The following is a 16,148-nucleotide window of genomic DNA, read 5'->3' on the forward strand; positions in this document are numbered from 1 at the left end:
TTTTCCAGTCCCTAGAAACACCATCTTGGATGAAACTGACTCTCAGATTCACTCTAAGAAAAAGAAGGTGTATATTGTGCTTTAAAATACTTGCAGCCGTGTAAGGTTTGCTTTCAACGTCTAATATTTAACTGTTTGCAATAAGTTCTGTATCACCAGGATTTAAGGCATGGACTCTGACTTCCTGTTTTAAGTGTGTGTGGATTTTTAATAGCTACTTTTTAACACAATTCTGTTATTAAGAAGAAATAAGCTATGGTAACTGTATTGTAGTCTGTATTACTCTCCCAATGACTTTGCCTATGGATGCAAAGGAGAAAAGAGGAAAAAGAAAAAAGAGAAAAAGAAGTATTTTACCAGCACTAAAAGAAGAACAGATCATTTGGACTCCAGGACGAGGACGTTCTGTAAACTTTGTTGGCCTCGGACTACAAATAAAGAAACAGTTAAATAATTTCTTAAATAGGGCTTCAAAAAATAAGTCAATATCTTAGAAATAATTCACAGAAGGACAAAATTAACTATGAAGGAACAGATGGCTGCCTATCTATAAACAATATTGTGTGACTATGCTTCATGATCTGATCTTTAGGAAACTAAGACATCCAGATGGACTAAGTAATCCATGTATCTCTCTAAACAACGTAAATCCTGTTCCACTCTCCCCTCTACTATTGCTATAGGTAACACTCTCCTTGAGCCACTGCCAGCAAAGCAGAACAGAAGATATTAGAACCAGTTGCCCATGATGCTCAGTTTTAAACCACTGGATGTACTGGAACTCTAGTCTTCTCCTTTGGCTCGTGGTTCATTTTGCAAGAGAGAAACAGAATTTGGCACTCATAAAAAGATACAAAATAAATTTAAATACATTCTGAGTTTTTCCACAGTATTAGAATATACCAGTTTCTTCAGAGGACCTAAGCTCTTTGGGGGTTAGTTTGAAAGCGTGCCCTAAGAACGTCAGGACAGTGCAAGTACTCTTAAAGTGCCAAATTCAAAACAAATCAGGTCTGGTTCTCTTCAGTCACTGCTTCAATTCTGCTCATGCACTGCAGCAACCTCAAATCAGTAGGTGGTCTGGTATAGTATGCCATCTGCAATCTTCACTCAAAGAATAAACTTACTAGAGAACAGCAGCATTACACCCACAAGTGTCATCACTAAAGGTTTAACATAAAAGAATGCATATTCATAACTTATCCAAAATTTTGTCTTTTTAAAGCAAAATGGTCCATATAATTCATTTCAGCTGGAGGTAGATGCATTGGAGACATTTTTCCACTGATCAGCCATCACTATTCTCAAAGGAGGAGTAAGCTTAAAAACCTCAGTGGTGTCTATGCACAATGCAAAGTAACAAACACCGGGAATAACACTTAAGAAATCTTTCTCCAAACTGTCCACTCAGCATAGGCTGCTGCTTCTGTGAACTTTCCTCTAAGGAGTTTTAAGGTAACTCCCTGCAGACTAATGACAAGGAAACTTCACAAGATACACTAAACACGACAAAAAAGAATAAATCTATTCTACAGAACAGTCGAAACCCTTCTTAACTGAGATACTAACATAAAAAGAACTATCAGATGATTCAATATGCAGCTTACATAATTTGGAGCAAGTGTAAATAGATAAATAGGCTGCTGATTTCTTCCACTGTGGTTTGTGAACTCTGCCTTTGGAGTTAGGACAGCTGCAAAATAGAGCAAGTAAGCACTTACGTTCCAGTTTGGATAACCAAGTTAAACTCTCCAACTTATGTCTCTCTAATGTGTGTTATTTTAGGCATTAGGAGACAAAAAATTATGGCATTCTTTTTTTTATAATAGAGCAGATTGATGTCTTTGCAAAATGAGCCAGGCAATCAGTATTTTTAGGAAAAAGGAAAGGGGACAAAAGCATCATTTCTTCCGATGTACAGAAACCAAGCTAATTGTTTCACTTAATAATCGTATTGAGAACATTTGTAAAATGGCTCGAATGCATAAAAATGCCTTCAGAAACACTTCACAGAGAGGTCTAGGAAAGTCCTGGTAAACCATTTTTCTAAAGGAGATTGGTATTAAGTTCAACATTAATCAAGAAATGAGAAAGGTTGCAGGCAAAAAAAATTAAGCTGCACGTAGAGCAGCAATTTGATCTATGTGCCTCAACTAAGGGACACACTCACACATAAACAGCTCAAATTCATCTTCAAAATGCAGCAAAGGTGCAGGAATGGTTACCTAGTCCAAGCCCTTGAGACTATGCTCATTCTGGACACACAGTGGCTCAAGCAAGACTTCTTTCCAGCAAAAAAGACATGTGATAGAGCCTTTCCCAATTAAATCTCCATCCACAGGCTAACAAACAAGGTTCAGCATATCTGAGTTCTGAATTATCACCAGCCCCTTCAATGAGAACGGCCTTCTGCTTAAGGAAGCAGATGGGAAGCATCCCACCACACTGATGAGAAATTGTCCAGAACAGGAATGTCAAAATCATCAGCACTGTTCTCTTCCTAAGCTTTTTTCCCCCCTCTCTTTTTAAAATTAGGAGGGGGAAATAGAAGAAAAGCAGTATAGAAAGTTCCTCTATCCAAATCTGTGAGACACTTCTGCTGCCGTGTTCATATGGTCTGGCAGTAACAGACTAACACTGGAAAATTGTGCTCCAAGCAGGTGGCAGAATAACAAGAAAACTCAGCATCTTTCTCAAGAGAGGACAAGTACTCAAAATATTCTGCAGTGCAAGTAATTTTGATGCACTGACCAGTTATAGTAATTCTCACTTAAACCTAAAACAGATTACCTTTGAGTTTCTGATGACCTGAGGCTTACTTTTCTTTCTTATCCCTGTTATCAACTGATACAGCATCTGACTCTTGACTCTTTCTACTACCAACCAGAGAAAGTCATGATTACCTACATTTTTAATTATTTTCCCAACACCTTTGAGCCATGATCCAACCTTATATACAACAACAACCAAGCTTACTGTTTCTCTATTTGGAAACCTAATTAATCTACCTGGAATACTACTGCTTTCAGACATACATGAGAACTGCCTGGTTACAAATCTCCCCACTGAAAGAAGAGGAGCACGCAGGACGCTTTCTTAATACTGAAGAACACACACCTACACTAGTCACAGAAGCACAAATAATAGGGCTGATCACCCTCCTCTGAACAACATGAGAATCTTGTGGTCAGCTGTGGCAATGTCTTGTGCTTCATCCTATGGCACCAAATCTACTGCAATGTGTCCTTTTGTAATTTATCAAAACAGAGCTCTATCACCTCCTGTCTGGGCCATACGTGTGACCTAGATACTGAACGTGCCTCAATTAACAAGGTTATCAAAAAATTGAGAGAAAACATGAGAGGTCTCTAATTTAAGAGATACTAACTGCAGTAGAGCTGTTGGCAAATTTAAATAGATGGATTTTTGTGATCTAAGAATGAAACAAACCAAATATTTGCAGAGACTTTAAAAACAAATCAAAACAACAAAACCAAATAGAAACAGAACTGGGTTAGGGCACTAGACATTAGAAAGCTTAACGTATGTCAAAGTCCATTTTAATGGCAAACACAATTTTCCAGGTAGAGAGCTTCTACCTTTTCATGATCTGTTGAGACAAAATTGTTCCATAGCATTTTGATTTACATGTAGGCAACAAAGAAGAATTTTGAGTTTCCTCATCTCCCAAAGAAACTACCAGGGGAAAACTCCCTTCAGAGGGAGTCCTTCCCAAAAGGAACTCAAGATTCATTTTCTGTTAAAGACAGGGCACAAATCCAACAGACTTAACTTTCCAAGCTGGGTCTCACTAAAACAGTTTTCAGTGTAGCTAAGAACAAAACTGCCTATTATTAATTTAAGAGCACAGTGAACACAGCAGTTTATCCAAACATAGCCTTTCCCATATTTCACAAGAAAGTTCAGCAAAGTACTGCTCGTGCTGTCAATCATCTTGAAAGTACAATCAACCACATGATCATCATGAGGCTGCCCGACAGCTCATAATCTTAGGTCACTGCCAGATGATTCAAGTAGTGTTAAGTATAAAAACCAGGAAGCGTAGTGTGTGTGTGTGTATATATATATCTATATTTAATTTTATTTTGAGCAGTTGAAATTTGCAGACTTCACAACCAGTCCCTATTTGAAGTACTGCACAATTAAATAACATACTTTCATCACTGATAGTAATTGTTCTGTTAAAGGACAGGCTGAAGCCAAGCTCAGGAAGAGCATGAAAACAAGTTCTGCCTTAAGCAAGAAACAGCAGCCTTCACCTGTACTACTCAGGTCTTTTTGTCTTGCTTTGAAGTTCCCCTTTGTCCCTCCTAGAATGGGAGTGGTGCTGGAACTGAGACACAGGGCAGCAATAACTGCATAACTGTGGCAAGAGATCTTATTTTCTCTGCCATCTTTCCTCTTTACAGATATTGAACGGAAGCAAGACTGTATTTTTTACTAGAGTGATAAAAAGCAGTACAAACTTCTCACCCCATAAGTCATTCTTTCTTCCAGGTGGCCTATCATGTGTCTTTAAAAAAAATAACCTCACAAAGAGCTTTATGGAAAAAAGGTTAACAGGAATCTTACTTCCCTTTGATGCTGTTATATTTCTGCCACATGTTTTGCTCCAGTATATTACTGGATAGATGTGGAAGAAACCTGCCATGTTTCTGGAAGCAGATCCAATATTGGTACAAATTCCAGTCTTAGAATTTAGTCTGCACTCTGTCGTTAAGCAACATGAATCACCAGCATGACTTGGTTTACCAGACCACTTCCTTGATGTGCTGCACAAGACAGCTGAACTAATCTGTTTTCTCTCTGCCTCTGTCTGATCACATCTGCTGTGACTACTTACACAAGAAAGCATTACTGAGAAAGTAAATATTAACGGGAATAAAATGAAAGTGTATCTCACTGAGAATTTTTATTCCACATTTATGCGTCACCATGGAAATGAATTAGCTGAGAATCCCCTACCATAACCAATGCCAGTTTTCTTGCTCCCTGAGTTTTACCTCAAGATAAATCTCATCCAAATCCATGATTCATTCAAACATCTACGATTCCTAAACACTCAGCTCCCAGTTCATAGTGTATAATCCACTTAGGTATCACAGATTCTGCTAGTCTCTAATGACATAATTTCTTTCAAAATTCAATTCCATAAACTCAAATTATTTAGGAATAAGGAGAAAAAAGGAAAAAAATGAGAGAAACTTGTGGGATCTAAGGTTTACAAACCAAGCAGATTATGATCTCATCAACAATATTTCAGATGTTAGAGCCTTAAGGAAAACAATGTGGTGGCAACTCCTCTCCTTTACTCATGCAAGTATTAAGTCATCTACTTCTCTCATCAGTAAGAAGATTCTTGCTTTGATTACAGTGTGTACCAGGCAGCAGAAGTTTAACAGCCTGGAAAGCAGCTTCATCTACACTATGAAAAAAGAACCAGATCACCCAGAGAAATCAACATAGTTAAGATCTAGACAGCCAGATAAGTGCCTAGGCAAATGTACCCAGTTAAATGTGCCTACAAGCCTCGTATAACCTTGGCACACTGCAAGAAAGAGATTTTTAACAGTAATTGCCAAAACTACAAGAAAATAGAATCTGCCTACCAGGAAAATACATCCATAAGACTACATTCCATCTCCAAAGTTAAGTCATTAATGATTACTGAAACAACTATTTCCAAGATGGAAACACTTTGTGATAAAGGAAAAGATGGTGCAAAATGCACTTGAAAGCCACTGAACAAGTTAATTTAAAAAAAAACTCTCTATTTGAAGGTATTGACCATATTTTTAATATCTTACAGATAGAAGGCAGAAGCTTCAGGCTCAGCTTCAGCCACCAATACAAAACTGCCCCAAAATTCTGCCTCTTGCCATACTCCAGTCAAGAGCAACTATGAAAAGGTAATGCAAATAAGTTAAAAACAAGCAAAAAAACCTAAGGACATTACAGCCTCCTAACCCAGATGAATTTTCAAGTCTAAACTGTAATAATTTTATCAATATAACTTTCATTTCATTTGGGATTAACAAATTAGAACAGAACCAAAAAACATGAACTTTTGCTACTATTAAAAAATAGAAAGATTTTTTAGTAAAAGATAGAGTAAAACAGGTTTTAGAGTCACTTGTTTCACCCCACAAAATTATTCCTGAAAAGGTAAGCAAGCTACGGCTACATCAGAAACAGATCATACCCAACAATCACACAGTCAAATAGTCAGTGACAAGTTCTACATCAGCCAAATTTTTCCCCAACACTTGTACATCATTCTTATTCACAAGCAAAAACAGAAGAAATAAACAAATAAAACAGCAACTAACTTTATTTTAAGGGTGCCAGCATCCCACAGCCAAAAGCATATTGTTCCATCTGCCCCGGTTGAAGATAAGTATCTTTTTGAGCCACTGCACAGTGGAGAGAACTAGGGGAGGGGAAGAAAAAAAAAAAGAAAAGGTGTCCTGTTAATCTGTTCCAGATGGGCTAAATTCCTCAAGCCACTGACTTCTCACAGAACAAGGCAACAACATACAAAAAAAAAGGAAAAAAAATCACGTCATGTATCTAAACATGCATAAAGAAAACCAATTGCAATGAATTTTGTACCACGTAGTCATGTATCTAAACATGCAATACTGTTTCAGCATCACTCTCTTCCTTCAGAACAACCCTTGTGGGTTACTTGCCAAAGCACTCTTGGGTTCTCCCTCCCCACAGCCCAAGTTGTGCAATAGCGTGGAACTCTAAACAAAAACAAACCAAAGGATTGAGCGGTGGCTGCAGGTCTTGCTCAATGTACCTGCACTCACAATCACAGCCTGCAAAGGAACGAAACTTCAAAACAGCACTGCCCATGTCTCATGCAATTTGGAACAAGGATTATTTTTCAAGAGTCAGGCATTTTGGCAATAACCACGTGCTATTTCATAGCACAGTCTTGTGAAAAGCCTTCCTCACTTCATGGATTAGTTGCCCAAGCACACATTTTTATCACATAGAACATTCTTGAAAGGTTCCTTTTTCCGTCAAATGATGCATTTTATTGCTCAGGTGAGTAAGCAAAGCAAAAACCTACCTGCAACGATGTTATAGATGCACTGTGACCCTGCAGAACTGCCAAGGGTGCACAAGTTCGGAGGCACCAAACTCTGATCATTTTATCACAGCTTCCAGCAGCTATCATGGTGTTTTCATAGTTCACTGCCATATCAGATATTTCAGCTGCATGTCCTCTCAGTGTAGCCAGCAACCTTCCATCATCTGTTGCCCAGATTTTCACTAGGCAATCATCTGAGCCCTAGAAGTAAGGCAGAAATAATTTCAACCATACCACTGCTGTTACAGTTAACTAACCGAAAAACAGAACTAGTAGGATACATGGATAAATATTCCACCTCCCTGTGCTTGTAAAAGTTTTCCACATTGATTTCAAAATACAAGCTAAGATTACATTAATTCTCAACAGTACACACAAAACATAAAGCATTTGCAGTAAAGACCAAGAATTCTGCAGGAAGTGATTTATGCTCTTCAGTAAGACACTTTTCCCAAAACTCCAGCACAAACTGAAGAAGCTGTTGCAGTACATGAAAATAGAAATCTACACAGAACAAGAAAAGGAATTGTGAATTGGTACCATTTCCCATTTAGCATTATATTCACTTTTTCTTCCTAAGTTGACCTTTGTGCCTTACCACAGTAACAGTGAGCCTGTATAAATAGGTGTTACATGAAGTTGTAGGACTATTAATCTGCTTTGGTGCTCACTTTAAATGCTTAAATTATCAGTGTTTGTCAACAAACTTCAGAGGCTTCATCTATCTGGTTCCTACTTAACTCACAGCTTGCTGGTTTTCTCACATGACTGCAGCAGCTGCTTGCCTGTACATGAAAAATTCACAGTCCCAGCAAAAACTTCAGATTTCAGCCCTTCATTTTCCACTGCATTCCTGCACCTCTTTAAAGTCTGAATATCTCTGCACTTCCCTTGACACTGACATTTGAACACTGCACAGAGATACTGAGAGATTTGCTGTGAGCATTTCATTCATTTGCTTACGTTCAGAGGCAGTCAGAAGCTGCATGTGAGGTTTAACACCCAGAGCACTGCTCTGCTACTGGATATACACAGGTGCTGCAGTAAGCTATGACGTGACAGCACTGTTATAAAATTTCACCCATTTTTTTTTTTTCTCTTTTATCTACTTACACTGTCTCTGCACAAGATTAATACTTACTCTTTAGAAACATAAGAAGGAAGGGCAATGCTAACATCTGCCTTTTATTAATAAAGTACTGGAACCAACAGGCAGATGTTTAAAAGACTGGTAAGCATTTAATGAATGCAAGCATCTAACAAACAAAACCCTCAAAAAACAGGTAGAGGCTACTAATAGAATTTTCAGCATCAGAGCTTTGGTAACTGACAAATATTGTCCGTCCTTAGTACACTCTTTAACCTGCATTTAACTCGGCAGAATGTTTTGCAAGGGGACTCCAGACTTGTAAAATCAAGACAACTTAAAACTTTAATGTTTGTTTGATTTCTTGAGTGCCTTGGTAGGTAATTTTGATTTACCAGCTGCCATGTCTCTACTTTTAATCAGGTAGACATGACTCCAAGGACATGACTTTTCTTTCTTTCAAACTCTTAAAACGGGTGACCCATGAATAGAGAGATGTGGACAAGACAATTTGTCCCACTCTTCTGCTCTCTATTTTTAGCATAAACCTCCAAGCCTCCAACTGAAGTTGTCAAATAAATTACATGTCATTGCATGCTCATTTTAAACAAGTAAAGGGAAGATTCCTCTTCCCTAAAACAGGAAAGTTATGATTTCAGATTCCTCTTTGGTCCTCCAAGCATACCAAGGCCTGGCAATCAGCACTACAGAAGAGCACCACTGAATGCTGAACCTCAACACTCAACCCAGGACTGCTCCCTTGTGCAGTCTTGGTGAGTTACTGCAAGCAACAGCCAGTTTCTATTTCTAAAAAATTTTGTCACAAGAAGGACTGTTGCATGGATATACCTGAATGGCAGAGACAATAAAGGAATCTTGCTAATAATTACATTTTCTGTCTCTTGGATAAGGAAGGACCCCAGTGGTACGGCCTATACTTATGCATAAAGCTTCTGTACCAAGATCCTGTGGCACACTTTTTCCTTACCTAACTATGTCCTGGAGTCCTGTACCCCTAAATTCCTCTCCTGCCCGGACTTCGGGGGGGAAGGGGAAAAGCCGCCTGGTTTCCCCCCCCCTCGCCTGCCCTGCAGCCGTGAAGGGGGCGGGGACTGCCCCGTGAGTTCCCGCGCTGGAGCCAGGCTGGGATTGGCCGTGCGCTTTCGCGCCTAAAGTGTGGTAACTCTGCCCTTTGTCTAGCGAAGGGTATAAATATTGGGGGTCTTCCCGCCTTTGGGGTTCCCGCTTTTGGATTTTGCCTGTGCCTGGACGAGTTCGCTCACTCTCCTGTGCCTGGACTGCAGAGAGATAAAGGACTTGCTTTGGTGTTAGGCACACCTTTGTCTGCCTAACGACCCTTAACGACCCTTAACGACTCCTATAGCCGCTGGAGGAGGAAGACCGACTGCACGAGCCAGCCTGAGTGAGTTATTTGGCTTAGCTTAATTTAGTAAGAAACCGCTATTAATTAATAGCAGACTCCTTTTCCAAAAACTGACTTCCAAATATATATAGTCAGATTATTAATGGTATCCTCGTAGAATTCTCATGCAACTGAACCTGTTTATCAAACGAAATTAATCTTTGTATATATAGTTGTGGGGGCGGGTTTTGTAAAAATAAAAAATATCTATTTTTGATAAATTCTCGACTCGGCCACGAATTATTACTGCCCTCCGCAACATTATGGCGCAGTGTATGCTGGGTAGTTCAATCATAGAATTTCTACAAGAAAAGGGATGCCTAATCACAGGTCTTGATTTAATTTGGGCTCAGAAAAATTGTAAAAATCCGGAGAAAATCCTGGAGAAATTAGCTGAGCGCTCAGACCCTGTGATTTCTGAGTCTCCAACGGAGCATTTCTCTGTTGTTCTGGGGTCAGTCGTGACCCAGACTCTGGCCGAATTTGAAAATTATGAAAAAAGAATTCAGGCCTTGGAAAAGGATTTATTAGCCGAAAAAGCTAAATGCCAAAGTATCTGGGAAAGCATGCTGGCGCAGACAAAGAGCCTGACCGCGGCACTGACTGCCCGGATGAAAGAAAGGCTTGTAACGCCTGCAGACACCACCTCTTCGGTCTCCGTGTCTGAATTTGAATGGAGTGATTCGCGGGAATCGGGGAGAAAGGCAGAGAATGCCCCGAGGGGCTCTTCGGGGGAGAGAAGTTCCCCGAAACCAGGCACAAAAGACTCTGCCAGAGACTCAGAGAATTCCTCTGCACATGCCTCTGCGCGGCAGAAAGCCTCAAAGCCACGCAGAAAGCGCAGGTCCCGACCGGACTCTCCCGTAGCTAGCGGTGAAGAGAGCTCCGGTGAGGAGGGCGCCGCGGTGCAGAGGCACGTGTTGCCTGTGATAAGAATTGAGTCCGTGAAGGGCAGGAAAGGCGCTGCAGGGACCTCCGTGATCAAAAAGCAGTTTACAGATGCACAGCTCAGTGACTTACAAGTCAAATACGCGAGAGATCCTGGGGACTCAGTCGCTGACTATGTGTATCGAGTGTCCCGAGCCGGTGGGGACCGGGTCCTTCTAGACTCGCAGGAAGCTGCTGGAGACTGGGGGGACGATGTGTTCCTGACACGTGAACCCGAGGGGACACACAGCCTCACCGCCCGGATAGCCTACTGGGCAAGCAGTGTCCGTCCAGCCTACCGGGGGGAGCCGACGGAACTAAAGGTCACCAGCTCCTCTGAGCTCATCACTGCTCTCCGCAGACTTGCCTGTGTCCAGGCTATCTATGATAAGGGACATTATGATTGCCCATTTTATGCCCCTGTGGACCCGGAGAGACTGCACCCTATTATGAAGGGTTTGCCAGCAACTCTGCAAATCCAACTAATGAAGAATGTTGAGAAAATTGAACGTGTGCTTGGAGAAAATGCAGAGAACGATGGTGCTAAAGAGCACGTAATGACTTGGGCTGAACTGTTAACTGACTTGAATGCCCACGGGCTGCAGTTTGGGTTTGGGTCTCCTGAAGGAAAAGGGGCTGGGGAGAGACAGTCTCGTGCTTCTCCCCCAGAAAATCCCAGGACTCTGCGCAGGCAGGTCCGGCCAGTGCAGGACTGCCCCCCCAGGGGGACCGGTCCTTCAGGCTTCTCCCCGAGGGGAAGGGGCAGAGACCCACAGAGTGACTGGAGACCCAGAGGAAAGAACAGTTGGTATAGACAAGCCCTGACTTTAGGGGTACCAAAAACTGTTTTAAGGCAGCTGGCAGACTGGCAGCTGAAGGATCTAGTGCGGTGCCTTCAGAAATCGGCTGCAAAATCCAGAGGCAGCCGCGCCAGGGCCAGCGGCAGCGGCTCGCCCAGAAGCGGCAGCCCCCCCGCTGGGAACTGCAGCTCGTCCCCAGACAGAAAGGTTAACCCTTTCTCGTCTCCCACACGGGAGGCAAAACACTGAATTACCGTAATAGTGGCTCGGCAGCTTTTAATGGTCAGCAGTCACGGGGAGAGCTACAGAAGCCCCCAGAATAAAGACCTGCTGCCTAGGTGAGCCACGTGGTCACTGACCACCTGCCCCAGTACAAAAGGCCACCGGATCAGTGCACGGTGGATCGTCCCCAATTATTAATTGTCAAGCCTGGCCTTTATAGGCCGAGGCAGATTTTGTCTCCTTACAGGTTAAGGTCGAGGCAGAGGACCAGTTCCTGACCACCTGACCAGCACCTGGGAAAAGGAGAACCAGCTACACGAGAGACGGAGTCATATCACCGGGGTGGCCAGTGGATGATGGCATCCGGACCCACGGACTGTGACCTCCAGCCATGGACTCAGAGCATCTAAGGCTCTGCCATGAACTTGGTTGCTCTACCAGGAACAGAGCAATCTTCAAATTGACTGTGTAGCTTTATTTAATACTGTTTGGGCTATTGTTAAGCCTTGTTAAGTATTGTTAAATATTGTTGGGGCGATTAATGTATTGTTAATGTTGGAAAAGGCTAAGCCATATATATATATTAATAGGTTCCTAAATTGAAGGGGGATCACCTCTCACTCAAGTTCTAGACAAAGATGCTCATTACCACCGGGGTGGGATGTCCTGGAGTCCTGTACCCCTAAATTCCTCTCCTGCCCGGACTTCGGGGGGGAAGGGGAAAAGCCGCCTGGTTTCCCCCCCCCTCGCCTGCCCTGCAGCCGTGAAGGGGGCGGGGACTGCCCCGTGAGTTCCCGCGCTGGAGCCAGGCTGGGATTGGCCGTGCGCTTTCGCGCCTAAAGTGTGGTAACTCTGCCCTTTGTCTAGCGAAGGGTATAAATATTGGGGGTCTTCCCGCCTTTGGGGTTCCCGCTTTTGGATTTTGCCTGTGCCTGGACGAGTTCGCTCACTCTCCTGTGCCTGGACTGCAGAGAGATAAAGGACTTGCTTTGGTGTTAGGCACACCTTTGTCTGCCTAACGACCCTTAACGACCCTTAACGACTCCTGTAGCCGCTGGAGGAGGAAGACCGACTGCACGAGCCAGCCTGAGTGAGTTATTTGGCTTAGCTTAATTTAGTAAGAAACCGCTATTAATTAATAGCAGACTCCTTTTCCAAAAACTGACTTCCAAATATATATAGTCAGATTATTAATGGTATCCTCGTAGAATTCTCATGCAACTGAACCTGTTTATCAAACGAAATTAATCTTTGTATATATAGTTGTGGGGGCGGGTTTTGTAAAAATAAAAAATATCTATTTTTGATAAATTCTCGACTCGGCCACGAATTATTACTGCCCTCCGCAACAAACTACCAGACTGCTAGTGATAGTACAGGGAAAACCAGAGTCTGTGGATTTGAACAGCAAGACACAGAATCACTGAGGTGGGATGGGACCTCTGGAAGTTGTCTAGTGCAATCTCCTTCCCCAAGCAGAGTCAGCTATAGCAGGTCACCCAGGATGATGTATCAACCATTCCTGTTATGTTATCTTCTGCACATTTAATGAAAGTACTCTTTGTCCCATCACCCAAATTTTAAAAGGAAAGATTAAAAAGCACTGGCCTCAGCACCAACCCCTGTGCAGACCCCTTGTGACTGCCTCCAGCTGGATTTGGTGTCATTAATCACAACACTTCAAACTTCTGAGTATAGGCCATTTTCAATCTCATGTCCATTTATCTACTGTACTTCATCAGTCTGTCAGTAAGAATGCTTGTATATTGTGCTAAGCTGTAAATATAGCTTCATTCTTTGACTTCCAGTCTGCTGAGTCTAGCCTAGGTGATTTTCTTAAGTGTGGGTGGGGGGTAGATAACTCCCAAACCATCACACTGTTTTCGTCATTGTCTTAAGAAAAAAAAAGGAAGGAAAAAATATGAAAGAATGAAAACAAAGACTAAAGTTAATTTGTAAATTCCATAGCACCTTGGGATGCTAACAGTATTAGAATTCAAATAAATCCACGGGATTCTATCCCAAATGAATGGGACAATTCACAACTCTTAAAATACTGCTGCAGTTCTACCAGCAAGGGCATTGGCTTACACCACAGCTCACATTTCCAAGGTTTTGTCTACAACTGCTACAAATTATGTGTCTATTAAAAAGCATTTGTCAATAGTGAATCCTCGGACAAGTTCAACACCAACAGAGAACCAATGACAGTTGCCAAGGTATGGAGTAAAAGTGGTTCCCTTCCCTACACAGACTTGTGGGCTGAAGTAAAACTGCCAAGAGATGCACAAATGAATCTTCAGCTGGGAACCTCACACAGACTATTACACAATGTTGTTTATTATTCCCTGGAAAGTGTAATCTCAGACAGGACAGGAAGATAAAGGTGGGGACAAAGGATGTGGCCATCTTTCTTTGCAGTCAGAAAGTTAAGCAGTGCAGGAACCAGAAGACAATGCTCATTTCTGTTTCCCTGCAGGAGTTCTGCAAGCCATGCTTTACAACAGATACCGCATACAGAGACTAGAATACAATTAGGTTTTCTTTACTGATGGCTGATAGGTCTTTCAGAGGTGTCTTTGCAAGTAAAGGTTCTTTAATTGTAGTCAATTAAAAAAAATTGAATTAATTAACATGACAGTTTATATATTAGTATTTTGGTATGTTTAGGAAAACAACACCAGGTTAAAGATTGATCTTCAGCAATCTTTCTGAAATCCATACAGGAATACAAATAGAAATAGTCACTGCATAGGATGCCAGGTGCCTGCCAAAGCTGTTCTATTACTCCTCTCCTGAGTTGGACAGGGGAGAGTTAAACATTAAATAAGGATAGGGAGAGATCATTCACCAATTACAGAAAACAGACTAAACTTGGGGAATATTTAGTTTAATTTATTACAAATTGAATTAGAGTAGGATAACAATAAAAATAAAAACTAAATCTTGAAACACCTTCCTCATATCCTTCCCTCCCTCTCTTCTTCCTGAACTCAGCTTCACTCCCGATGTCACTACCTCCTCCCCTGCAGCAGCACAGGAGGACAGTGAATTGGGGTGGTGGTCAGTTCATCACATGTAGTTTCCGTCCTATTTGCACTCTTCCCCTGCTCCAGCACGAGACTGCTCCCATGGGAGACAGTCCAAAGTGAGTCCCTTCCACGGGGTGTAGTACTTTGGGAACAGACTGACCCAGAGGAGGACCCACACTGGTGTACAAATCCTGCCAGCAACCTGCTCCAGCAGAGTCTTCTCTCTCTTCATGGGTCCACAGGTCTTGCCAGAAGCATGTTCCAGCATGGACTTCTCAGAGGGTCACACTCTCTTCCAGGCATTCACCTGCTCTAGCGTGGGGTCTGAGAAACAGCTTGCTTCACACCAGGGTCTTCGCCACAGACTGCAGTGGAATCTCTGCTCCAGCACTTGGAGCACCTCCTCCTTCACTGACTTTGCAATTTTTCTCACATTTTCTCACATATTTTCACTCCTCTCACCAGCTGCTGTTTTCCCTTTCTTAAATCTCTTATCCCAGAGATGCTACTGTCATGGTAGGCCTGATAGGCCAAAATAGGCTTATACATGTCCTGGCTTGCCGCTCTCCCTCCTTCTGCTGTGGGAAGAATCAACCACGGGAAAGAGGACAAAGACCCTGGAGCCACTGAGTCTAAAGACTGTGGTCTCCCCAGACTTGTTTTGCTCCTGTGGTAAACAAGGTACCTGCCTTGTGCAAGGTGTATTCTTTTCCCAGATTTGGGTAAAGCAAGCCTATGGCTTCACCTAACACGGTCAAGCTTGGCTAAGTGTCGTTCTGATTGGCTATTCTGTGTCCAAAGGCCCATTAGCCTTGAGCTACACCGATACAAAGAGATGAGCAGGTAAACATGGTATGTACCCTGCCATTGTATTTCTGCCTACTGTTGCCTGCTTGCTTGGCTAAGCTTGACAGTCACGCTTTAACAAAAGTTCCAGGAAAGAAAAAAAATAATCTTTAATTTCATATTGATTGTCCTCTCTGACTTCCTAATTGAATTTTGTGGTGAAGGTCTGTGTTTTTGTTAGAGAAAACAAGTCTACACAGGGTAATTCTGTTCCATCAACAGACCCAAGTTTTCTGACTGAACGACACAGATCAGCAATCATATCCAGCCTTAAGATATGTATGTGTGGCAGTACATATAAAATTGCCCTCCCTGGCCCCCGTGAAGACAGGATGTGGGGAAACTGAGAATCAGGGATGAAGGAAGCCAGTGAAATTCCTCCCCATTCCAGGCCTGTGGAGTCACAAGAAACCTTCTCCTAAGCCATGTGCCAGGCACAGACCCCCCACGCTGGGGCGAGTCTGGGCATGTTTAGGTAGAGAACTGATAGTTATTGGTTTCTGACCTTTTGTTTCGGCTTTTGGGACATGCTTTATGGTAACATAGGACGAAAATTAGCCAGTTTGATAAAACAGGTGAGCTGCAGAGCACAAGCTCTTCTGTCTTGGGTTTTTGCCCACCACACACATGAATTGTAAGACACAGCAGTTCAGGAGGATTTTCCAATGAAGAGACAAAAAGAGAAATT

General features: G+C 42.3%; 1 protein-coding gene across 8 annotated transcripts in view; it reads right to left on the reverse strand.

Annotated features, from left to right (window-relative positions):
• PHIP (pleckstrin homology domain interacting protein) overlaps nucleotides 1-16,148 on the reverse strand; it is a 105,100-nt gene that overhangs the window by 70,345 nt on the left and 18,607 nt on the right. For 6 of the 8 annotated variants that reach the window (XR_010306997.1, XM_064164246.1, XM_064164245.1 and 3 more), the window contains 3 exons: nucleotides 7,103-7,324; nucleotides 6,351-6,451; nucleotides 358-428 (listed from right to left, as the gene is read on the reverse strand). Coding sequence is in view for 7 of the 8 variants with exons in the window: in XM_064164246.1 (XP_064020316.1) it covers nucleotides 358-428; nucleotides 6,351-6,451; nucleotides 7,103-7,324 (394 nt within the window). In the remaining variant the exon portion in view is untranslated. The other 2 variants (XM_064164251.1, XM_064164252.1) reach the window with 2 other exon arrangements.

This window comes from Pogoniulus pusillus, chromosome 25 (genome assembly GCF_015220805.1).
Source record: "Pogoniulus pusillus isolate bPogPus1 chromosome 25, bPogPus1.pri, whole genome shotgun sequence".
In the NCBI taxonomy this organism is placed as follows: domain Eukaryota; kingdom Metazoa; phylum Chordata; class Aves; order Piciformes; family Lybiidae; genus Pogoniulus; species Pogoniulus pusillus.